Source organism: Oncorhynchus masou, chromosome 12 (genome assembly GCF_036934945.1).
Source record: "Oncorhynchus masou masou isolate Uvic2021 chromosome 12, UVic_Omas_1.1, whole genome shotgun sequence".
Lineage (NCBI taxonomy): Eukaryota > Metazoa > Chordata > Actinopteri > Salmoniformes > Salmonidae > Oncorhynchus > Oncorhynchus masou.
Window position 1 is genome coordinate 65,582,829 of NC_088223.1, and position 26,571 is coordinate 65,609,399.

The following is a 26,571-nucleotide window of genomic DNA, read 5'->3' on the forward strand; positions in this document are numbered from 1 at the left end:
TCAATCTTCCCTCGATTATCATGTCATTCCTTCACTGTACACTTTCTACATACTGTACACAGTAGCTTGTTATTCAAGTACACTCCCTCTACTTGCACTGTGCCCACCCTTATAGTGTTTGATGAAAACGTAAGTAGAGAACATTATTTAAATGTATTTGACTCTTTAAATCTCTCATGGGAATAACAAACACTGCTTTGAAACATTTCTCCCTCTTAGTGATGCTCATCTCTACTTCATCTTTTGATTGTGTCAAGATTATTCATATTATGTTAATGTGCAGAAAATGTTCCTTCTGATCCCTGGGCCTCCAGCAGTCGTTGCATGCAGGCCTCTAGGTCCTCCTGGTCCAGGGAGTGATCCAGAGTGGAGGGAAACTGACTCCTGCCTGAACTTTTATGGGCTGGACAACATCCCCTGTGGCACCGGAACACTCAGCCCCAGCCTGCTGGCTGGGTTCAGCCTCCAGCTCACTGGAAGATCTTCTTAGCCTCTTCTAGGGAGGTGACTGCAGGCAGGGAAATGTCCCCTAACCCCTGCTGGGGCCGGTGACCTGGGTCAGAGGGCCCTGGGAGACTTTTGCAGCTCTGAGGCTATGGCTCTGAAGCTGTGACAGAGGGCTGCTGGAGTCTACCTGGAAGGGACCTGCTCCAGCCTGAGGCCAGTGGGGGCTTGTTGGGGCTCTGTGGAGAAAATAGGATACATCCTAGCATCTGTGGATCCTCCTGTGTAGGACCAGGGGACCCCAGCCTATTAGGCCATCCTATAGGACTCAGGCCACTGTGCGGCATGCTGGTCTTGGTGTAGCTGGTGCTGAGGCAGCCAGTAAGTAGCACTGCGCATGTACTGCACAGACACCTGCTGGGCCTGGGGGCCAGAATGAGATCGGTGGCCAGGTTGACCCTAGGTCCTCCCTGTCCCTGTCTGTGGGTAGTACACCTAGGGAGGACTGTGGAGCCAGATCCCCTTGGTCTGCTGAGTCCACATGTATGGAGCCTGCATCTGCATGATAGTGGTGTCCAGCATGGCTGAGGAGCTCATTTGTCTCATGTTAAATACTAGACCGTGACGAATATGGAATGCCAACAAAGTTTCTCCCTGAATTTGCAGCACATTTTTTGTTACCAAGCAAGTTACTTTCACTTGAATTATTACGAATTAGGTTCAAGAGATAGCTAGGTCTCACCTGGAGGTCCATTATTCTGATGAAGGGAAAAACAAATTAATTTGAAGGTGGCAGGTAGCCTAGTGGTTAGAGCATTGGACTAGTAACCGAAAGGTTGCAAGACCGAATCCCTGAGCTGACAAGGTAGAAATCTGTTGTTCTGCCCCTGAACACCTGTTCCTAGGCAGTCATTGAAAATAAAAATTTGTTCTTCACTGACTTGTCTAGATAAAAGTTAAAAATGTTTGTTTTTTAAATGGAGTGAGTAGATTCACTATTTAGTTTTTTTGTGACTCAAATGATTTCTGAACATTCTGTCTGCTATTATTCCTGTGGAAACCAAGTTCTATTGATCTTTTGATATTGTAGGACTAAATGTTTTTCATTATGAATCATCATTTCTAATAATAGTCTGATCCATCCTAAGGTGAATAACTATACTGTATTTAATTGGAAACGACAGTTATTGTCTGCCCTCTCTGTGTAGTCATTTGGCTAACCTGGCCTTTTCCTGTCAGGACTTCCTCCCTGGAAGACGCTAGTACAGGTTGTGCTCATCTGGATGCTACAACAGGGCCTTTTTGTGAGGAGTCATGCCTCAATGGCAGGAGACCCATCCCCAAACACTTCACTGAGTCAAACGGCTGAAGTGACGCAAGCCCCGTATTTGTAATATCATTAGACATAACTCTGATGAAATCTGTGAATGTATTGTGATGTTTTCTGAATTGTAGAACTACCTTAATTCTGCTGGACCTTGGTGCCTTGGCATCAGATAATGGGGATCCATAATAAATACCGATACAAACTCTAGTCAGTTTGTTACACTTAAGATTGTTATTCGTACTAACATTGCTGATATACAGTAGACTGAACTGCTTCTGAATTAAAATATACCAAATAAAGAGTGATTTCGGGAAGCAATCCATTTAAACAGCGTTAACATAACAGTAGCCTAACATCTTTACAAACTCACAAGCTGGCTTCTCAGAGCTAAAACGATCACATGATCACTGAAAGCTTTTTTAGCCTGACAGAACTCGTCCAACCAGATCTGAGCTGGTGTCTCTGGTTGTGAACAAGCAGCAACCTGTAGACTAGAGATCGCCTTGGGGTTACAGTGTGGGTGCACTGAGGCAGTGATGTTGAATTCCTGTAGATTTAATGGCTGAATATGTAGATGCTTAAAGCACTGTGTTGAACTCATGAAAAGTTACTAATTGACAGAGTTGAGAGGCAGAGAGAGATGGGGGTTCATGTCCAGTGAATTGAAAAGATAAACGTGGTTATTTCTTTCCCGAGGTGGATAAACAAACATGTTACTGTGTATCTTATTATTGATGTACATATTTTCAATAAGTTTAACGTTATTTACAGACTAAAATAGTACAATATTTTGCTTCTGTAGTTGTATGCCCACATTTGATGTACAGAGCATTTGGAAAGTATTTAGACTCCTTGACTTGATCCACATTTTGTTACGTTACAGCCTTATTTAAAAATGGATTGAATCTGTTTTTTTTGTCCCTCATCAATCTACACACTACCCTATAATAACATTTATTTTTATTTTTAAATGTAAACATTTTTGAATGTGTATTAAAAATTAAAAATGGAAATATCACATTTACATAAATATTCAGACCCTTTACTCAGTACTTTGTTGAAACGTCTTTGACAGCTATTACAGCCTCGAGTCTTCTTGGGTATGACGCTACAAGCTTGGCACACCTCTATTTGGGGAGTTTCTCCCATTCCTCTCTGCAGATCCTCTCAAGCTCTTTCAGGTTGAATGGGGAGCGTCGCTGCACAGCTATTTTCAGGTCTCTACAGAGATGTTTGAGCTCTGGCTGGGCCACTCAAGGACATTCAGGGACTTGCACTGTGTGTAGATTGCTGAGGATTATTGTTTATTTGATCCATTTTAGAATAAGGCTGTAAAGTAACACAATGTGGAAAAAGTCATGGGGGCAGAATAATTTCCAAAGGCACTGTATGTCTGCATAAGTCATTTGAGTTGTTAATCCTCTTCCAAACCAAGTGCTTCTTCATAGTGAATGAGATCCATTTGGTGAGCTGGTTACATGACTAGTCTTTTCCCTTACCCCCTAATAGGCCTATTGAGAAGAAAATCAAAATGTCCAGTTTACCCCACGTTATTGAGGTCATAACAGACTTTGTTCAGATTGTGTACCTGTAGCACTTTCTGACCACGAGGGGGCACTGTTACCCTATCTTTAAAATGTGCTGTCCATGTTAAAAAAAAACATTTTATTAACCTTTTATTTAACGAGGCAAGTCAGTTAAGAAGAAATTCATATTTTTAATGACGGCCTAGGAACAGTGGATTAACTGCCTGTTCAGGGGCAGAACGACAGATTTGTACCTTGTCAGCTCAAGGATTTGAACTTGCAACCTTTCGGTTACTAGTCCAACACTAACACTCCAACCACGAGGCTACCCTGCCACCATGTTTGTCTTCATATATTATTTATAGAGAGAACATTAGCATAATGGTACATTTGTTATGGTTGAAAACCTACCCGATTACACCCGTTCTCTGAATCTACAACTGTTTATGTTTTAGTCCCTATTATATAGGTAAAGGGGATAGCTACTGAACAAGCAATTCAACATCAATCTGATTTTATTAGATTTTAATGGGGATAGCACAGATCTGTTTTGATCAAGCAGAATCATTCAGAAAAATGGCTCTTTATTCTGGTGCCAAATTGGAGGTGCTGTGTGTTTCCATGATGCAGGCATAAGATGAAACACTAGAACAAGCTGGTGCATGTCACGTTTTAATGACCGTTGTCAACATGCCCTGAAATATATACAGTTGCAGGCTGCAGTGAATCAGCATAGGTTGCATTGTTTTAGAGGAACAATATGTTGTAAACAGTTTTCTACTGGAAAAACACGTCTCTGTGGACCTGATGAACCATTAAGCCACATTCAATCATTGAACTGCAGTGGATCTCTGCATATGAAGTTCCATGTGTTTTGCCATTAGACTTGAGTCAATTAGTCAAATGCTTAGGAATACATTCAGACGACGCTCCTGTAGTAATTCCCATTATATACGCCACCTCATGGGGGCTAATGACATTGATACCGCTGTGTGGTAATGTGACCATAATAGCCCTGATGAGGTGTAGTACGTCATAAATATTGTCATGGCTTCATGGTCAGGATGAACGGAGATCACCAGTGGCAGGGTATAGTAGGAGGCCTAACAGAGGCCAGGGTATAGTGGGAGGCCTAACAGAGGAGGCCAGGGTATAGTGGGAGGCCTAACAGAGGCCAGGGTATAGTAGGAGGCCTAACAGAGGCCAGGGTATAGTAGGAGACCTAACAGGAAGCCAGGGTATAGTGGGAGGCCTAATAGAGGAGGCCAGGGTATAGTGGGAGGCCTAATAGAGGAGGCCAGGGTATAGTGGGAGGCCTAACAGAGGAGGCCAGGGTATAGTGGGAGGCCTAACAGAGGAGGCCAGTGTATAGTGGGAGGTCTAACAGAGGAGGCCAGGGTAAAGTGGGAGGCCTAACAGAGGAGGCCAGGGTATAGTGGGAGGCCTAACAGAGGAGGCCAAGGTGTAGTGGGAGGCCTAACAGAGGAGGCCAGAGATATAATCACTGCTTGTCAAGGAGATCAGAAATTCACAGCACCACTCCATAATGGAACACAAGGCCCTCTTTTATATACTACTTATGTTATGCAGCTCTTTGTCTTCCAGTATTTCCCAGCAGTGCTGGGGGCTGATACAAGTGTAATTGCATGTCATTGTAGGGTCATAAATGGAGATGTTTTCCCAGCGGGAGTGGGAGAAACATGCATTATGGATTGTAAATCCACACCAACCCAGACTGTCCTTTCTAAAATTATTAAGTTCTCTCAACAGAGGAAGCTACCTTGCTGGAAGCCCAAATCTATCTCAATTAACTCAAAAGGGCATAGATCACCTGGGTAGGATTATATTCCTCCTGTTTATAATGTTTGAATAAATGAGGTCCATATTGCTCTAAATGATTCATAGAGCCGTTCACAAAGGTTCAATTTGGGAGACGTGAACACAGCACTAATTTGGCTCCACCTAATGTTCTCACTATTGCCCCCTATCTTTGAAAAACACAAATATAAAAATGTTCCGAAATGTTGCCCTCTCGTCTCGAGACTAACTTACCCAAATTGACCCACATGGACCAAAGCGAGTTTGGTTAAAAGCATTTATCCTCGGATAACCTCCGTTGACAATTACAAACACTGTATGACCAAAAGTATGCGGACACCTGCTCATTGAATGTCTCATTCCAAATCATGGGAATTAATATGGAGTTGGTCCACCTTTGCTGCTATAATAGCCTCCACTCTTCTGGGAAGGCCTTCCACTAGTTGGAACATTGCTGCAGGGACTTGCTTCCATTCAGCCACAAGACCATTAGTGAGGTCGGGCGCTGATGTTGGGTGATTAGGCCTGGCTTGAAGTCGGCGTTCCAATTCATCCCAAAGGTTTCCGATGGGGTTGAGGTCAGGACTCTGTGTAGGCCAGTCAAGTTCTTCCACACTGATCTCGACAACACATTTCTGGACAGATCTTGTTTTGTGCACGGGGGCAATGTCATGCTGACCATTATTCCTCCTCCACTGAACTTTATAGTTGGCACTATGCATTGTGGCAGTTAGCCTTCTCTTGGCATCCCCCAAACCCAGATTTGTTCTTTGGACTGCCAGATGGTGAAGCATGATTCATCACTCAAGAGAATGTGTTTCCATTGCTCCAGAGTCCACTGGAAGTGAGCTTTACACCACTCCAGCTGATGCTTGGCATTACTCATGGTGATCTTAGGCATGTGTTCGGCTGCTCGGCCATGGATAAGAAGAGCAGTTCTTGTGCTGATGTTGCTTCTAAAGGCAGTTTGGAACTCAGTAGTGAATGTTGCATCCGAGGACAGTACATTTTTACGCACTATGTGCTTCAGCACTTGGTGGTCCTGTTGTGAGCTTGTGTAGCCTATCACTTCGCGGCTGAGCCGTTGTTGCTCCTAGACGTTTCCACTTCACAATAAAGCACTTACAGTTGACCGGGGCAGCTCTAGCAGGGCAGAAATGGACTTATTGGAAAAGTGGTATCCTGTGACGGTGCCACGTTGAAAGTCACTGAGCTCTTCAGTAAGTCCATTCTACTGACAATGTTTGTGTATGGAGATTGCATGGCTGTGTGCTCGATTTTATACACCTGTCATCAATAGGTGTGGATGAAATAGCCGAATCCACTAATTTGAAGGGATATGTCCACATACTTGTGTATATATTGTGTATCTTAGACACTTCATCAGAAACAACAGCTTCTTGGGCTGTATTATCTCTTGATGCAGAAAACGCTTTTGATAGACTGACTACAATGGACATATCTCTAGTCTGATCTTGGAACATATGGGAATTGGCTTCAATTTCATTCATATGATTAAAATACTGTATGTCAATCCCTCAGCCATACTTGTAACAGGCAATATCAGCTCTGCTCCATTCAGAATCACTAGACGCAGCAGACAAGGAGATCCAGTCTGGCCTCTGCTATTCTTATTATCCATGGAACATTTGGCCCAGACAATTAATACATTGAAAGAAATAACACCAATTTCTCTCAAATCTACAGATAATTTCATATCATTATATGCAAATTATATTTTACGATATCTAGACAATGTATCGCAATCGCTCCCAAACGCATTGAAGATCATCAATAAATTCAGTTTCATCTCAAGTTAGAAAATGTATCTAACCAAATCAGCCCTACTGCCTCTCAAGACCCCAATGGAGGACTCCATCTCTACTTATGGAATCCCCATCGTTTCCCATTTTAAATATTTGGGAGTAGATATATTTCCTTCTCTAGATAAAACAATTGCCAGAACCTTTAACAGAATGCTGAAATCAATTCAACCCGACCTCAGTTGATGGAATAATATCCCAGTTGCTTTAACCGGCAGAATATCTATTGTCAAAATGAATATATTGTCCCTGCGTTCAGTGCTTCCCATGGCTCCCCCTTCTGGCTATTGGGATCAAATTCATCACGCGTTTCAACAATTATATGGCAAAGTAAATGATTCCAGATAAAGGTGTAGGAGGACTATCTGTACCAAACTTTACATTGTATTTCCAGGCTCTAGCATTTCGTCCCATCCTAAATTGGTTTAGACATGATTATTTTGCCCCCTGGCTGAGTATAGAGAAAAATAAGGTGTCTCCTATTGCCCTGGAAGAGGTGGTCTTCACTGATATATGCCTTAAACAATGTTAGTAAGTTACACTTTGCTCCTATTATTGCTCACACAATTTTCTCACACAATTTATATTTATAAACAATGTAACTGGGAATCAAAGTGGCCTCTGGGGGATGGCCCTTTTCACCCCCCAATGGTCCACATGTTGAATCCGTACCCTTACCGATATCATGGACAGTAAGTGTTTGATAACATTCCAAGATTTGAAAGATACCTACACATTACCAGGAAACTTTTTTCTATACACAATTTAGGTCAGCTATGGAGTACTTTGGGAAACCCTACTACCAAACATCCAATGATGGGATTTATAAATAAATGATCTGGTCGCCCGAAAGGACTGATCTCTATAATATATTAACTTTTGGAAAGGTCATATTCTGAGCTAGCCATTAAAAAAAGTATGGTCTACAGATCTAATTGAATCTGAACCACGCTTTAACTGCAACATAATATCGAAAATATGGCCTTGTCATCCCGTAATCCAAACCATCAATTTATCAATTCACAGAGTGTAATTAACACCAATGAAACATTTTACAATGAAATCGGCCCCAACTCCCAAGTGTTCACTGTGTTCCCTAAATCAAGTAGACACCTTCCTTTTATATGATGTGGGAGTGCCCTGCAGTTAAATGCTTCTTGGCAAAGTTACAAAATGATGTGTTCTGACGTTCTGTTGTGTGGTTATCAGGGGACGTTTACCAGTTACTCAGGGGTTTCTCTGCATCCAGCATGCCAATCACCCTGCTCTCTGCCAATCAATGGAATGCCTGAAATGCTTCCGTGTCAGGCGTTGTTGGTGGCCAGCGGGATAGCTGTTATTGTTATCAGATTGATTTGGCGTAGGTTACGGCCAGACAGTAGCCTGTGTGAGTTCTGGGTCAATAAACCGTTCAATTTGAGAACTCCAGAACTGTTGTGGACATTCTCTCATTTATGATCTATTGAGGTAATTAAAAATATTTTATACAAGGTGTGTCTAGGTTAAATTGTTTACCACGATGACGTAATCCTGTGGTTAAAATTTAACCCTCAAAACAACAGCATACTGTAATTGATGCATTTTTGCAAATGAAATGTATTTTCCATGTAGATTCCAGGTCAATTTACGTTGAAACAACGTTGATTCAACCTGTTTGTGCCCAGTGGGAACTGACCACAGGAGTTGACATAATGGCACAAACTTTCTTGAACCAATAGTGCTTAGCGATTAACAGATCATTATAAACAAGTTAGTAACTAATTGACGACAGACATCGGTTAAATTATTCTGTTTTTTTTTCCCCCTGAGTTTAATGCGCAGTTTTTCTAGAGATTAATCTGATCACGTCCGAACTGTGCATATAGTAGTGGGTTCTAGTTTCCAACAGGCTAAATACACTACATGTGTATGTGGACACTTGCTCTCGCACCCTATATAATTATTTTTGATCATACATGATGTTCCAACTCTTCCATGTGTTCCACTGTTTTGTTGATGTTTCTTCAATATACCCATACCAAAGTGTACGGGGTTAAATGATGACAAATTCATTTAAAGGGGGAATCTAGAGCTCGAATAATGATGATTCGAGATAACACGTCGATATAGATGTTATGCTTTGTTTCAAAAGTGTGTAATTTATTATATATGAAGAACGATTTGTATTGAATTTATATTGATATAATAACCCACCCCCTGATTTACAAGTGGTTCGTTCCCGAAAGGTGGGTGGGTTTCCCCTCTGCTCAAAGAAATGTGCTAGTCTGCAAGCCACCATCAACAATAATCTACTGCCCCACAGGCGCTCGAGGACCGAGGTGAAGGGAACTCAAACACCCGTGAATTCCCTTGACGGTTTGACAAAGGATTAGCTAGCTACAAGGTAAATGTCAGACATAAGAAATACATCATATGTCATTACCCTGTTTTATCGTTTAGATAGTATTAGTAGCTATCATTTTTTTGGGCTCCTGCTGGAAATGATTAATCTTGACGACCAGGTAACGGGTCACGATTAACGTAACGTTGGATAGCAAGCGTATGTTGGCTAGCTAGCAGCAGGTGTTATAGGTTTTGCTAGCAGCAAGCTAGCATAATGTCAGTCGTTTAGTTAACTAGTTAGCCACTCATTTCAGATGCATGCCAATGTAGCTAGCAAACTAGCTAGTTGTATGTGTTAGCTAGCTAGTCGTAAATTCGGCTAACTTCCGATTTTTCATGTTTTTTTCAAATATATGTTGTGAAGATGTTACTGTCATTTCCTCCAAGTATTAAACCTAGCTAACTAACGTTACTCACACATTAAAAAAAACATCAGTTAGGGAACAGCGATTGTTTTCTAGTTGTCCCTGCCATGGGCATTAGGTGGCAACAAATTCACTGAAGGCTGTTGCAAGAAAATGTACAATTATTGCCATATTATTATTGCCACACCTAAGGTTTAATTTAGACTTCAAATACATCCACATAATTATCCAGTAGGGTGTTAAGGTTCCAAATTAAACTGTGGATTTGGTGTTATACTTGGAATACTGTATTCCATGTTATAGAGAATCTTCTCAGGATCACAGAACACTTTATGATGAGGATATCTAATGATATGATTGACCAGTCCGCAATCTTTTTCAATGTTAATCTCTAGTAAATAATGGCACCAAACAGTGGCGATCTGTCATTCAGGGCAGGTAGAGCCCCACCTGCTTTAATCTCTACCTGTTTAGCTAAAAAAACAAAATGTTGCCTGTTTTGCTTGATATTTTGGCATTAATTAAATTTTTTAAAGTGTTGAACGATTAGGCCTAACATGTCACACCTCATTTGCTTGCACTTGCTTATATTTAGTGCTGTGTTGATGATCTAAGAACAAACATACACTACCATTCAAAAGTTTGGGGTCACTTAGAAATGTCCATGTTTTTGAAAGAAAAGCAATTTTTTTTGTCCATTCAAATAACATCAGATTGATCAGAAATGCACTGTAGAAATGTTTTGTTGTAAATGACTATTGTAGCTGGAAATGCCTTTTTTAGGAAATATCAACATAGGCCTACGAGGCCCATTATCAGCAACCATCACTCCTGTGTTCCAATGGCACGTTGTGTTAGCTAATCCAAGTTTATGATTTTTAAAAGGCTAATTGATCATTAGAAAACCTTTTTTCAAAAAAAGGAGCATAAAACTGGCCTTAGACTAGTTGAGTATCTGGCGCATCAGCATTTGTGGGTTTGATTACAGGCTCAAAATGGCCAGAACCAAAGAACTTTCTTCTGGAACTTGTCAGTCTATTCTTGTTCTGGGAAATGAAGGCTATTCCATACGAGAAATTGCCGAGAAACTGAAGATCTCGTACTATTCCCTTCACAGAATAGCGCAAACTGGCTCTAACCAGAATAGAAAGAGTGGGAGGCCCTGGTGCACAACTGAGCAAGAGGACAAGTACATTAGTGTTTATTTTGAGAAACGAACGCCTCACAAGTCTTCAAATGGCAGCTTCATTAAATAGTATCCACAAAACACCAGTCTCACTGTCAACAGTGAAGAAGCGACTCCGGGATGCTGGACTTCTAGGCAGAGTTGCAAAGAAAAAGCCATATCTCAGACTGGCCAATAAAACAAAACGGACACTGGACAGAGGAACTCTGATTGATCACACCTGTTTGTTGGTACGTGTGAAATGTTAAGGTAGGGTTTGCATAAAGCATGAACAAATCTTTATGCTTTATGCAAACAGAGTTTGAAACAACTTATGATATAAAATTAAACTTTTACTACTTCATGTAAATTAAATGCGTAATATGCTAATTAGTATGTACAGCATGTCAAATTCCACACGTCAAGGTCATTCATTTATAGAAGGGTGGTCATATTGTTAACATATATTGATGTTTTATGCAGACCTGGGAGGTAACTATTTAATAAAGCAATACCAAATGATTAATATAATTGTTTTTATGAATTATGTTAATTAGCTGGTGAATTGCAACGTTCACTTCAATTGGAAACATTTTAAAAGCTTCTGCTCTTACACCTTTTAAGGAAGACAACTTTTTTATTTTATTTTTTAACAGCACAAAGTTTGAGTTGGTGTGTGTGTGTGAGGTAGTACGTGTGTGTGCGTATTGTGTGATTAATATAGACACCACAGGACCTGGAAAAAGATGGGATGAATTTACATTAACATTGAATATAGACATATCTAAAATCTAAAATGCAATTCAAATAAATTCTTTAGTTCCTAATCAATGGATGACACATGACTGGGAATACAGCTTAAAAAACCCCAGAAAGGTAGGTGAGTGTATCAGAAACTCAGTCAGTATCTGGTGGGAGCACCATTTACCTCCTGCAGTGAGACATGTCTCCTTCACATAGAGTTGATCAGGCTGTTGATTTTGGCCTGTGTAATGGTGTCTATTTCTCTTCAATGGCTGTGCGAAGTTGCTGGATATTGGTGGGGGAATCCCAAACATGTTCAATGGGTGATGTCTGGTGAGTATGTAGGCCATGGAAGAACTGGGACATTTTCAGCTTCTTGGTATTGTGTACAGATCCTTGTGACATTATCATGCTGAAATATGAGGTGATGGTGGTGGATGAATGGCATGACAATTGGCCTCCGGATCTCGTCACGCTATCTGCATTGAAATTGCCATCGCTAAAATGCAGTTGTGTTTGTCGCTTATGCCTGACCATACTATAACCCCACCGCCATCATGGGACACTCTGTTTACAACATTGACATCAGCAAACCTCTCGCCCACACAATGCCATACACGGCATTTGCCCAGTACACTTGAAACCGGGATTAATCCGTGAAGAGCACACATCTCCAGCATGCCAGTGGCCATCAAAGGTGAGCATTTGCCCACTGCGGTCCGTTACAAAACCGAACTGCAGTCAAATCAAGACCCTGGTGAGGACGACGAGCACGCAGATGCGCTTTCCTGAGACCGTTTCTGACTGTGCAGAAATTTGTGTAAACCCACCGTTTCATCACCTGTCCGGTGGCTTGTCTCAGACAGTCCCGCAGGTGAAGAAGCCGGATGTGGAGGTCCTGGGCTGGCGTGGTTACACGTGGTATGCGGTTGCGAGGCCGGTTAGATGTACTGCCAAATTCTTTAAAACAACATTGGTCGAGAAATGAACATTGATTTCTCTGGCAACAGCTCTGGTTGACATTCCAATTGCATGCTCTCTACACATGAGACATCTGTGGCATTGTGACAACTGCACATTTTAGAGTGGCCTTTTATTGTCCCCAGCACAGGGTGCATCTGTGTTATAATCATGCTCTTTAATCAGCTTCTTGATATGCCACACCTGTCAGGTGGATGGATTGTCTTGGCGAAAGATGCTCACTAACAGGGATGTAACCTAATTTGTGCGCCAAGTTTGTTTTTGTTTTTGAAATACTATTTTTGTACAAATGAAAACAAATATCCCAGACATTTTTGTTTCAGATCATGAAACATGGGACCAACACTTTTACATGTTGCCTTTATTTTTCTTCAGTATAGTTGACTGAACTGCATAAACAATTGACCATTTAGCACAAGAATTACAATTATTAACAATCAATGTATCCCATTTTAATAGTCAATTATGAGCAGGTGACCTGGTAACACAATGCCCTAACATCTAGCCTAGGCCTCTTTCTTACTTTCTCTGACACATGCATACAAAAAAACTCACTTACCAAATCTCTCATTCTCTCCCATGGGTACACACTCTGCCAGCCAGTCAAGCAGATCTCTCTCTTGACGGGCACAGTATTAGTAAAAAAGACTTAGTATTGCAGTATTCTGTCTAAAACACTTAATGTGCTGTTACTGTAATATCTGCATATGTAGCATAATAGAGTTATTTTTTTGTCATTACTGCTGCTACACAAAAGGGTCTAACTGAAAATACGATCTCTCTTTTGGGAGACTGTACTACTGCTAGATGACTGATTTTATTGGATTTCGCGCATCGCACTTGGTCAAAACAATGTAATTGTTTTCATTGTAAGTACATATCGTAACGGCAGTAATGACGATAGTTGTTCTGCGAAACTCCTGATTTGGTGAGTGTATTCATTATTATTTCTCTCTTCTTTCTCTGCAATGTTGGGAAGGGCCCATAAGTAAGCATTTCATTGTTAAGTCTAAACCTGTTATCTGTCACATACTTCGTAAACAATGTTTTTTTTTTAAGTACCTAAAGTATTTTGACAACATTAGCTATCTAGCTTTATGCTCTCCTGTCTTGTTTTATTTAACTAGGCAAGTCAGTTAAGAACTAATTCTTATTTACAATGAAAGCATACCAAAAGGCCGCCTACAGGGGCCTTGGATAAAAAAAAAAAAATGGTTGTCTTTCCACTTGGTTTGTCATATTGCGCATATTTTATTTTTATTTGTGCTTTTACTGGGAGTTGTTTTCAAATGTCACTATAGTAACACAGGCTATATTTAGGAACAGTATAAAATAATGGGAACCTTTATGTGCACCTACTCATTCATTTTAATCTCATTGTGCAGTTATGTAATTCTTTAGATAAACGCAAGGAAGAAAAGGGTCCTGGGGGAGAGAGAGACAATTATTTTCAAGTTGTAATGAAATTACCTGCTTGGTTGTCAAATTCCAAAATGGTCACCTACAGTGGGGAGAACAAGGATTTGATACACTGCCGATTTTGCAGGTTTTCCTATTTACAAAGCATGTAGAGGTCTGTCATTTTTATCATAGGTACACTTCAACTGTGAGATGGAATCTAAAACAAAAATCCAGACAATCACATTGTATGATTAAGTAATTAATATGCAAGACACAAGTATTGAATCACCTACCAACCAGTAAGAATTCCGGCTCTCACAGACCTGCTAGTTATTCTTTAAGAATCCCTCCTGTTCTCCACTCATTACCTGTATTAACTGCACCTGTTTGAACTCGTTACCTGTATAAAAGACACCTGTCCACACACTCAATCAGACAGACTCGAACCTCTCCACAATGGCCAAGACCAGAGAGCTGTGTAAGGACATCGGGGATATAATTGTAGACCTGCACAAGGCTGGGATGGGCTACAGGACAATAGGCAAGCAGCTTGGTGAGAAGGCAACAACTGTTGGCGCAATTATTAGAACATGGAATAAGTTCAAGATGACGGTCAATCACCCTGGGTCTGGGGCTCCATGCAAGATCTCACCTCGTGGGACATCAACGATCATGAGGAAGGTGAGGGATCAGCCCAGAACTACATGGCAGGACCTGGTCAATGACCTGAAGAGAGCTGGGACCACAGTCTCAAAGAAAACCATTAGTAACACACTACGCTGTCATGGATTAAAATCATGCAGCGCACGCAAGGTCCCCCTGCTCAAGCCAGTGCATGTCCAGGCCCGTCTGAAGTTTGCCAATGACCATCTGGATGATCCAGAGGAGGAATGGGAGAAGGTCATGTGGTCTGATGAGACAAAAATAGAGCTTTTTGGTCTAAACTCCACTCGCTGTGTTTGGAGGAAGAAGGATGAGTACAACCCCAAGAACACCAAACCAACCGTGAAGCATGGAGGTGTAAACATCATTCTTTGGGGATGCTTTTCTGCAAAGGGGACAGGACATCTGCACCGTATTGAGGGGAGGATGGATGGGGCCATGCATCGTGAGATCTTGGCCAACAACCTCCTTCCCTCAGTAAGAGCATTGAAGATGGGTCGTGGCTGGGTCTTCCAGCATGACAACGATCTGAAACACACAGCCAGGGCAACTAAGAGTGGCTTCGTAAGAAGCATCTCAAGGTCCTGGAGCGGCCTAGCCAGTCTCCAGACCTGAACCCAATTGAAAATCTTTGGAGGGAGCTGATAGTCCCGAAACCTGAAGGATCTGGAGAAGGTCTGTATGGAGGAGTGGGCCAAAATCCCTGCTGCAGTGTGTGCAAACCTGCTCAAGAACTACAGGAAATGTATGATCTCTGTAATTGCAAACAGGTTTCTGTACCAAATATTAAGTTCTGCTTTTCTGATTTATCAAATACTTATGTCATGCAATAAAATGCAAATTAATTACTTAAATCATATGTGATTTTTCTGGATTTTTGTTTTAGATTCTGTCACACAGTTGAAGTGTACCTATGATAAAAATGACAGACCTCTACATGCTTTGTAGGAAGGAAGGAAACACTGCCAATTTTGCAGGTTATCAAATACTTGTTCTCCCCACTGTATGTAAGCCTGGGTAAGTTAATTTACCGAGAGTAAACATGGGTCACCAGACACAGTTTCTGTTCTCTGTGAGATCACTGTTGGGTCCTCGTTTACATGGCTTTTTCATAAGCTTTTTAAAAGGTGTTCCATCATTTTAAAAATCAGGTCATCCCTCTCTCAAAAAGGGTGATCTCTATCTTCTGCGCTGTTTGATATTTCATCAGACATGCTTTGAGTGCACTGCCTTGAACAAACTGTACCTCTCAGCATGGTAATGACAGTCCCATTCATGATGAGCAATTTACATCAGAAAATTTTCCATTCCGTCTGACTAGTACAAGCCAAGATGTAAACTTGAAAGAGTTTCTCTGTTCAAGAATGAGGGAGAACTCTTAGAGGTTAATGGAAGTTGTGCTAGTCTCATTTGCTTTCATGTCCTCTTATCTCTGTGTTTTTTGTTTCTCCCTCTCAGAGATAGTATGGACAAAGAGGAGCAGTTTGTCAACATCGACCTAAACGACGACAACATCTGCAGTGTCTGCAAGCTAGAGACCGACATGGGGACCATGTCCTTCTGCCACGTCTGCTTTGAGCTCAGCATCGAAGGTGAGCGAGTGAAGTAGGGGGGAGGATATCAGCTATCACATTTTTCATTCAACTCTTATTAGCCATCTGCTGCCTGGGAAGAACAGTGGCCTTGAACAGTACTGGTGTTACTTGATAAAAAATGTAGTCAGTGGCAGGATAGCACACAACAGCACAGTAACGCCTTGTTCAAAAATTAATTGAATTCCGTTGGTCATACGTCCTTTAAACATAGTCTTGCTCCGCTACTGGTCGGACAGGTGTAGTGTGTCATAACGCAAGATGGAAGGGTCTCTCTTCAGAGGTCGCATTTATTTTTGGAAGAAATATGCAAAATATTTAAATTATGTTTCTCCTGTCTTAAAAGTATTGTTTCAGGTGATATTAAAACATGTTTATTTTATTTACTTTTTTTCGTACTTCCTATCAAGTCCAGCTAGTTTACACAGAGCAGATAGCTAGGTTGAATGTAGCCAGCTAACCCAATGCTTAATAATTATCATCATAAACAAATGTCATGAATACCATCAAGAACATTTTCGGAATTAAAATGGGAGGCTACAGTCATATAAATGACTTAACAGCCAATGTATTATTCAACATTACTATTAAAATAGTACTTATTTGGATCATTGTTTACAAGTTGCTAGCTATCCTATAAAGCCATTGTGGAAAACTACATATTTGTTCTGTGGTTTTTCTACCTTCCTGTTCTATTGACGGACTCTGGTCGGACTGAAGATGATGCAAAGTATGCGTCCCGCAACAGAGCCTTGGACGCAAGGGGGCACTGCAATGCCACTCTGGTGCGGGTTGTCCCCATTGAAATGAATGACTTCCGGCGCAGCACAATTGGAATATGAATGAGGCTTAGCAGGGTTTGATATTCACTTTTTTTTGGTCCACCAGCCACTGTGGCAGGTAGGTAGAAAGAAATGATAATCTACCATCCACTGAGATGTTTTTACAAGCCAAAATAGTTTTCCCATAATTGCACAACAAAAATAAAACCAATAAACGGATGACCATGCTTTCGGTTTTTCTAAAACAATAAATGTATTACTAGTAAGAAGTAATGGGGTATATTGCTTAATTTCATTTGTGACCGGTCTTTTAACCAATGCATGTTAAAATGAATATTTTAGATACAAAAGTAGAAATGGATACAGTGCATTCGGAAAGTATTCAGACCCCTTGACTCTTTCCAAATGTTAAGTTACAGCCTTATTCTAAAATTGAATAAATAGTCAACAATAAATAGTCAAATCAACACACAATACCCCATAATGACAAAGCAAAAACAGGTTTCTAGACACTTTTGCTAATTGATTAAAAATAATAACCTGAAATCACATTTACTTAAGTATTCAGACCCTTTACTCAGTACTTTGTTGATGCACTTTTGGCAGCGATTACAGCCTTGAGTCTTCTTGGGTAGGACGCTATAAGCTTGGCACACCTGTATTTGTGGAGTTTTTCCCGTTCTTCTCTGCTGATCTACTCAAGCTCTTGTCATCTCTGACAGAGATGGGTTTTCCTTCTGGAAGGTTCTCCCATCTCCATAGAGGAACTCTGGAGCTCTGTCAGAGTGACCATCGGGTTCTTGGTCACCTCCCTGACCAAGGCCCTTATCTCCCGATTTCTCAGTTTGGCTGGGCAGCCAGCTCTAGGATGAGTCTTGGTGGTTCCAAACTTATTCCATTTAAGGATGATGGAAGCCACTGTGTTCTTGGGGACCTTCGATGCTGCGGACTTGTTTTGGTACCCTTCCCCAGATCTGTGCCTCGACACAATCCTGTCTCAGAGCTCTACTGACAATTCCTTCGACCTCATGGCTTGGTTTTTGCAATAACGTGTCAACTGTCTAAATACTTAAGTAAATAAGGTATTTGTTCTTTTATTTTGAGTAAATCAGCAATATTTTCAGAACTGTTTTTGCGTTGTCATTCATTTTTAATCCATTTTAGAATAAGACTAACGTAACAATGTGGAAAGGGAAGGGTTCTGAATACTTTCCAAATGCACTGTAAACAGTTCTTCCAACAGAACATCAAGAATCAACAAAGTGCCTACCCTGCCGCAAAAGGCAGAGTGATATGGCTTATTTATTAGGGTTCCACCAGGGTCTAAAATTAACACCCGCCACCTTCCATATACGGGTTTATTTTGGCATTTGCGGGTAAGGGGTGTATCGAAATGTATATAAGGGTTACCTGGAGGAAATGGGGGAGGGTCATTGTTTTAAAATTTCAGTCAATGGAAGGGTTTATTATTTTTGACCTCGTCCAGGGGAGGGTCATGTAATTGATTTAAATAGTTGTCAGTGTTTTAGATTTGGTTAATTGCTAGGCTATACAGAGCCTTCAGAAAGTATTCATACCCCTTGGCTTATTCCACATTTTGGTGTGTTACCACCTGAATTCAAAATGGATTAAATTGCTTTTTTCCCCTTACTCATCTACACACAATACTCCATAATGACAAAGTGAAAACATGTTTTTTGGAATATTAGCAAATGTAGAGAGAATTAAATGCAGATCTCATTTACGTCAGTATTCACAACCTGATTTCAGTAAATGTTAGAATGACCTTTTGGCAGCTATAACAGCTGTATATCTTTCTGGATAAGCCTCTTTTTGCACATGTTTCTTTTTTAAATTCTAAAAGCTCTTTGAAGTTGGTTGTTGATCATTGCTAAACAGCCATTTTCACGTCTTGCTATACATTTAAGACCTTTTTTAATTAAAAAAAATCAACTGTAACTAGGCCACTGGATCTGATTTGATGTAGTGATATATAGCAGTGCTTTGGTCTGTTATGCTTTATGCTAGAAGCAAGCTGTAAAATACCTGTCAAAGACTCCGAGACTGAGCTACAACCTTCAATAGACGAGGAGACAAACATGGACTTTTCTTGGGTAGTAATCTAATTCTGTCACTCAATTGATTAAGCTATTCACTTAATGTACTATAGAAAATGTTTAAACCCAGACAGCTTTTAAGAAAACACGTGTGACCTTGTTGGGTTTAGCCACGGAAGAGAGTAGCCAACAATTAAAGCTTCCATTTTTCTGTGTCGGTAGGCCTACTCTGTCTGGGGTGGAAAGGTTGGCCAAACTTTTGAAAGTACCATGTTCAGATTCCTAATGACTTCTCAGATTGAATTATTGTTCAACAGGTACAGTTTCATTGCAAACAACACACTGATTTGGCATTGGAGAAATATGATAAGATGAACACAGACCTATGTCCATTCTTAGCCTGTAATTTTGGTAATTTGTGTGGTATTTAAAAAATCTCTATGTAGAATTACGTAGACTTGCATGAAATGTTTATAAAAGGCTGCTTTTTTTCTTCTCAGACCTGAAAATACTATGGTAGATGTAGGCAATACTTTTACTATGAAGGCTATCTTTTCACCCTTACTCTTGTTCATGGTGGTCTGTGAATCCACAACCTTCTGGCCCTGTAAAAATTCCTGTGTTGCCATGTAATGCTTACTGGATGAACCGTTTCTAAACCTGCATATCTAAAGTTCTAGTCTGTCCAATTTGTGTGTTCTCCTTTTTTTTATAAAGCATTCAGGGATGGTGTAGGGAGGGCCATCCATTTAATTTCAGAGATCAGATTTTCTCCACGTAAGCCTTTATTATAAATAACGTTCACTCCCTAAAATGGGATCCAAACCGGCTGCACCTGTGTGCCTTCGTGCGTTAATGTATTTTGTCCCCCCACACCAAACGCGATCACAACACGCAGGTTAAAATATCAAAACAAACTCTGAACCAATTACGTGAATTTGGGGACAGGTCGAAAAGCATTAAATATTTACGGCAATTTAGCTAGCGTGCTAATTTGTCCTGAGATATAAATATTGCCATGACACAAGTCCTTCTGCCCCGCTGACTTCTCCCACAATGACGCACAGGAAAAAGCATTCTAATCCTCTGTTTTATATTTCCAACCACTGTTCTTGCTCTCTCTCCCCAGTCCTTCTCTGCTTCCCCAGGCTTACACTGTCAGTATCTAGGTGGTTTCTTGGAATGGAATTATTTGGGCTGTTTGTTTGTTTGAGATGTTTGGTTTACTCTTCCTAGTTTCCCCTCACATTGTCTTCCCCTTCTTTTATGAGCTTTTGACTTGCGTCTCTCTGTGTTGTATGTCCTGAACCTCAGTCTAAGTTGGACTCTGTGTGGTATTCTCTGGCTTCATCCCAAATGGCACCTGGTTCCCTACATAGTGCTCTACTTGAAAAAGATCCTTATGAGACCTGGTCAAACATGGTTCAGTTAATTGGGACCTATTCTTAGTGATGGCTGATTGTGTTTGTTAAAGGAGCTTCATGTTGCAGTACCTTGCCCTGTACTCTATTCTAGCTGTGGTGCTCTGCCCCTGTCTACTGTTGCTGCTGTAGCTGGGATTTACATCTAGTGGATCTGTGATGGTGAGCGGGACACAGGCCTGGGGGGCATTGGGTTAGTAGGAACCCGAAAGCCAGGAGGTTTTCCCTGTTTATACTCTGTCTCGCATGACTCCATCAATGATTGGTTAATCAGTTATTTTACCTGAAATGCACAAGGTCCTCTACTACGATTAATCCACACAAAACGGTCAACCGAATCATTTCTAGTCATCTATCCTCCTTCTAGGCTTTTTCTTCTCTCAACTTTATTTTGCGATTGGCAACTTTTCATAAATTTGTTGCATTACCCCCACTGACCTAGTTCGTCTTTCAGTCACCCACGTGGGTATAACCAAAGAAGAGATGACATGTGGGTACCTGCTTCTATAAACCAACGAGGAGATGGGAGAGGCAAGACTTGCAGCGCGATCTGTGTCACAAATAGAACTGACTTCTATTTTAGCAATGCAGACGCGCACACAATAATTGAATAATATAGATTTCTAAAATTATTTTGCAACACTTGCACACGTGACGCGAGCGGTGTAGTCAGCCTGTAAGAATGTCTAATTCACCAGCCACGTTGGCGACTGGTCACACTCATGGCAAGCGTTTCATAACTCAAGTATGGGCACCAGTGCAAGTTGTGATTTATAGAAAAATACATGCTGTTTTTCAAAGTATTTCTGCAATTTTGTTTTATATCTGGTAATCCACAAAAATCTTAATCATAACGTTAACGTATCCCACCTTGCGCAGCAATACTGCCTGTCTGGAGGGCTGTGAGCACTGAGTGAAGTGCTGAAAGATTTGTTTTAAATGCAATGAGTACAGGCATAAACTGGTCTAATTTACTCAAGTCTACTAAAGTGAGACTTTGTCCTCGTGTTTCTTGGCTATTTATACTGAATAAAAATATAAACGCAACATGTGAAGTGTTGGTCCCATGTTTCACGAGATTACTTATTTCCATACGCATAAAGCTTTTGTCTAAAATGTTGTGCACATTTGTTTACATCCCTGTTAGTGAGCATTTATTCTTTGCCAAGATAATCCATCCACCTTACAGGTGTGGCATATGAAGAAGTTGATTAAATGGCATGATCATTACACAGATGCACCTTGTCCTGGGGACAATAAGTCCACTCTTAAATGTGCAGATTTGTCACACAACACAATGCCACAGTTGTCTCAAGTTTGGAGGGAGCGTACAGTTGACATGCTTCTGCAGGAATGTCCACCAGAGCTGTTGCCAGAGAATTGAATGTTCATTTCTCTACATTTAGCCACCTTCAACGTTGTTTTAGAGAATTTGGCAGCAACATTTTTTTTCTCTGATATTTTGGATAAAAGACTCTCAGAATGTTAAATTAATTCGAGCAGTATACCACATTACGTCTTACTATCATATGAAATTGTATTTGTCACATGCGCTGAATACAACAGGTGCAGGTAGACCTTACAGTGAAAATGCTTGCTTACAAGCCCTTAACCAACAATGCAGTTTTAAGAAAATTACCCCCCCAAAATAAGAAATAAAAGTAACAAATAATTAAAGAGCAGCAGTAAAATAACAATAGCGAGGCTATATACAGGGTGTACTTTTAGAGTCAATGTGCGGGGGGGGCACCGGTTAGTCGAGGTATTTGAGGTAACATGTACATGTTGGTCGAGTTGTTACTATGCATAGATAATAAAGAGTAGTGGGGGGGGGGGTAATGCAAATAGTCTGTGTAGCCATTTGATTAGATGATCAGGAGTCTTATGGCTTGGGGGTAGAAGCTGTGAAGTATTTTGGACCTAGACTTGGTGCTTCAGTACCGCTTGCTGTGCGGAAGCTGAGAGAACAGTCTATGACTAGGGTGGTGTTGGAGTCTTTGACCTTATTTTTTTTAGTGCCTTCCTCTGACATGTCCTGGTATAGAGGTCCTAGATGGCAGGAAGCTTGGCCCCAGTGATGTACTGGGCTGTACGCACTACTCTTTGTTGTGCCTTGCGGTCGGAGGCTGAGCGGTTGCCATACCAGGCAGTGATGCAACCAGTCAGGTTTAATAGCTCTCAATAGTGTACCCGTTGAACCTTTTTTGATAATCTGAGGACCCATACCAAATCTTTTCAGTCTCCTGAGAGGTAATAGGCTTTGTTGTGCCCTCTTCACAACTGTATTAGTGTGCTTGGACCATGTTAGTTTGTTGATGATTTGGACAACAAGGAACTTGAAGCTTTCAACCTGCTCCACTACAGCCCTGTTTATGAGAATTGGGGCGTGCTCGGTCCTCAATCATCTCCTTTGTCTTGATCACGTTGAGGGAGAGGTTGTTGTCCTTGCACCACACGGTCAGGTCTCTAACCTCCCTATAGGCTGTGTCATCGTTGTCGGTTATCACTGTTGTCATTGGCAAACTTAATGATGGTGTTTGGAGTCATGCCTGGCTGTGCAGTCATCATTCAACAGGGAGTACAGGAGGGTACAGAGCACGCACCCTTGAGGGGTCCCCGTGTTTAGGATCAGCGTGGCAGATGTGTTGTTGCCTACCCTTACTGGTCCATTGGGAAGTCCAGGATCCAGTTGCAGAGGGAGTTTAGTCCCAGGGTCCTTAGCTTAGTGATAAGCTTTGAGGGCACTATGATGTTGAATGCTGAGCTGTAGTCAATGAATAGCATCAGTGTTCCTTTTGTCCAGATGTGAAAGGTCAGTGTGGAGTGCAATAGAGATTGCAACATCTGTGGATCTGTTAGGCTGGTATGCAAATTAGGGTGGGTCTCGGGTTTCTGGGATAATGGTGTTGTGAGCCATGACCAGCCTTAAACATTTCATGGTTACAGATGTGAATGCTATGGGTCTGTAGTCATTTACGCAGGTTACCTTAGTGTTCTTGGACATGGACTATGGTGGTCTACTTGAAACATGTTGGTATTACACACTCAGTCAGGGACAAGTTGAAAATGTCAGTGTAGACACTTGCCTGTTGGTCAGCGCATGCTTTGAGCATACGTCTTGGTAATCCGTCTGGCCCGACGTCCTTGTGAATGTTGACCTGTTTTAAAGGGCTTACTTACATCGGCTACGGAGAGCGTGATCACACAGTTGTCCGGAACGGCTGATGCTCTCATGCATGTTTCAGTGTTACTTGCCTCAAAGCGAGCATAGAAGTAATCTAGCTTGTCTTGTTCGCTCGTCACTGGGCAGCTCGCGGCTGTGCTTCCCTTTGTAGTCTGTAATAGCTTGCACGCCCTGCCACATCCGATGAGCGTCGGAGCCGGTGTAGTACGATTCGATCTTAGTCCTGTGTTGACGCTTTGCCTGTTTTTAATGGTTCGTCGGAGGGCATAGCGGGATTTCTTATAAGCGTTTGGGTTAGTCACCCTCCTTGAAAGCGGCAGCTCTACCCTTTAGCTCAGTGCAGATGTTGCCTATAATCGATGGCTTCTGTTTGGGGTACTGCATGTACGTACAGTCACTGTGGGGACGACGTCATCGATGCACTTATTGATGAAGCCAGTGACTGATGTGGTGTACTCAATGCCATCAGATGAATCCCGGGAACATTTTCCAGTCTGCTACCAAAACAGTCCTGCATTTGCTTCATCTGACCACTTTTTTTATTGACCGAGTCACTGGTGCTTCCTGCTTTAGTTTTTGCTTGTAAGCAAGAATAAGGAGGATAGAATTATGATCAGATTTGCCAAATGGAGGGTGATGGAGAGCTTTGTACTCGTCTTTGTGGAGTAAAGGTGGTCATTTATTTCCCTCTGGTTGCACATTTAACATGCTGGTAGAAATGAGGTAAAACTGATTTAAGTTTGCCTGTATTAAAGTCCCCGGCCACTAGGAGCGCTGCCTCCTGGACGAGAGTTCATGTTTTCTTCTGGCCGTATACAGATCATTGAGTGCGGTCCTAGTGCCAGCATCGGTTTGTGGTGTTAAATAGGCAGGTACGAAGAATATATGTGAACTCTCTTGGTAGATAGTGTGGTCTACAGCTTATCATGAGATACTCTACCTCTGGCGAGCAAAACCTTGAGACTTCCTTCGATATTCTGCACCAGTTGTTGTTTAGAAATATACATGGCCCGCCACCCCTTTTCTTACCAGAGGCTGCTGTTCTATCCTGCTGATACAGTGTGTAACCCGCCAGCTGTATGTTATTCATGTCGCCATTCAGCCACGACTTGGTGAAACAAGATATTACAGTTTTAATGTCCCATTGGTAGGATATACGTGATTGTAGTTCTTCCACTTTATTATCCAGCAATTGTAAATTGGCCAATAGTACCGATGGCAAAGGCAGATTAGCCACTCCTCACCGTGTCCTTACAGGGCACCATGATCTCCTTCCGCGATATCTCCGTCTTTTTCTCCTGCGACTGACTGGGATGAGGGCCTCGTCGTGTGTCTGGAGTAAATCCCTCTCTTCCGACTCATTCAAGAAAAATGATTCGTCCAGCTCAAGTTGAGTAATCCCTGTTCTGATGTCCAGGAGCTCTTTTCGGTCGTAAGAGACGGTAGCAGCAGCATTATGTACAAAATTAATGACAAGCGATGTGAAAACACAAACAAAATACCACGGTTGGTTAATAGCCCTTAAAATGGCAGCCATCCCCTCTGGCGCCAATACATCTACTAGTAATACATTTCTTATTTTAGAAACTTTACTAAGCATGCTCATCTGTTTTTTGGGGTGTAATTATAGCCCCCAAAATGTTTTTGCTGGTGAAGAATTGGCGTGGCTGGTATTGTTTTTGTGTGTACCTGACACAGTGGCTGGTATACAAAAATGTTTGTTTCAGGCCCTGCTGACATGTTTTACAAGGAGTACATGTGCCCCAAGTACAAATGTTGACGCACACATATAAATCTCAGAGAAAAATGATTTGAATGTTTTAATGATGCGAAATTACTAAAAGTAGTTTTTAGGAGTGATCCATCCTCAATCATTAGGTGAGACAAACATTTTCAGCTGCCCCTTTTAAGGGACAAACTGTTACCGCGGTGACTTGGGAACTTGCTTGTCTGTGATTGAAATAGACATGCTTACCCACAAGTGACAAAATCTACCTGCATTTGGCAGGTGGTGAGTGTTAATTTTCAACCCTGGGCATAAGGCCTTGCCAGTATAATTTTCCAACAGCTTTGGCTTATAGGAGAAAAGTCTGCACGGCAAGTTAACCACAGTGTGGTTTGTGTTCTGTGTGTGTAAGCTGTGGGCACAGCAGGTTCAGGTGGGGGTGTAATGGCTTGAATCACCTTCCTCCCACCACCCTGTCTCAACACCTGTCCCAGTGAATCTGCTCCCTGTCTCTAGGTGAAAGCCCTAATGGCAGCTTGATGTTATCCAGATTGATGTGTCCTTTGAGATGATCTGTTTTGGTGTCTATTCAAGCTCTGCCCTTGTCTTCATCAGGGACGGTATGTAATTTCCCCATGCAGTGGACAGAATGGGTCTGAAGGGCCCATAAGAGGCGAGCTGAGCATCCATTCATTCATTAATTTACCCCCAACCCTTTTATTAGAACACGGTAGACAGACTGCAGCTCAGCCTCCTCCTCATGCTTTGCCACTCCAATACGAGGTGCAGCAATGTGTTTGAAGTGCCTTTTTCCATTTTTAGTTAGTGATTGGCCTATTTTGAATGAAAGAGAACGCTACCGCCGAGGGGACTTGATGTGCTGTGTGGCTCTCAGCGTTTGTCATCTCATGGACAGACAGAGCAACTGTACAAGGGCCCCTCTTTTGTGAGGGAGAGTCGTGCATTTATCTCCACATGAAGGGAGAATCATCCTATTGAAGCAGCTAATAGCAGAGCAGACTACATTATTTATTTGTTTATTTATTTTTAAGTAGGCAAGTCAGTTAAGAACAAATTCTTATTTACAATGACAGCCTACCCCGGCCAAACCCGGACTACACTTGGCCAATTATGCGCCGCCCTATGGGACTCTCAATCTCGGGTGGTTGT

At 41.6% G+C, this 26,571-nt stretch overlaps 1 protein-coding gene across 2 annotated transcripts in view; it reads left to right on the forward strand.

The window, feature by feature from the left end:
- The first annotated feature begins 9,205 nt into the window (after positions 1-9,205).
- LOC135550683 (protein EURL homolog) overlaps positions 9,206-26,571 on the forward strand; it is a 64,962-nt gene continuing 47,596 nt past the window's right edge. Inside the window, exons 1-3 of one of the 2 annotated variants that reach the window (XM_064981708.1) lie at positions 9,206-9,321; positions 10,803-11,101; positions 16,098-16,231. In XM_064981708.1, coding sequence (XP_064837780.1) covers positions 16,105-16,231 — 127 coding nt within the window. In that variant the 5' untranslated portion in view covers positions 9,206-9,321; positions 10,803-11,101; positions 16,098-16,104. The remainder of the gene's footprint in view (positions 9,322-10,802; positions 11,102-16,097; positions 16,232-26,571) is intronic. The other variant, XM_064981707.1, reaches the window with a different exon arrangement.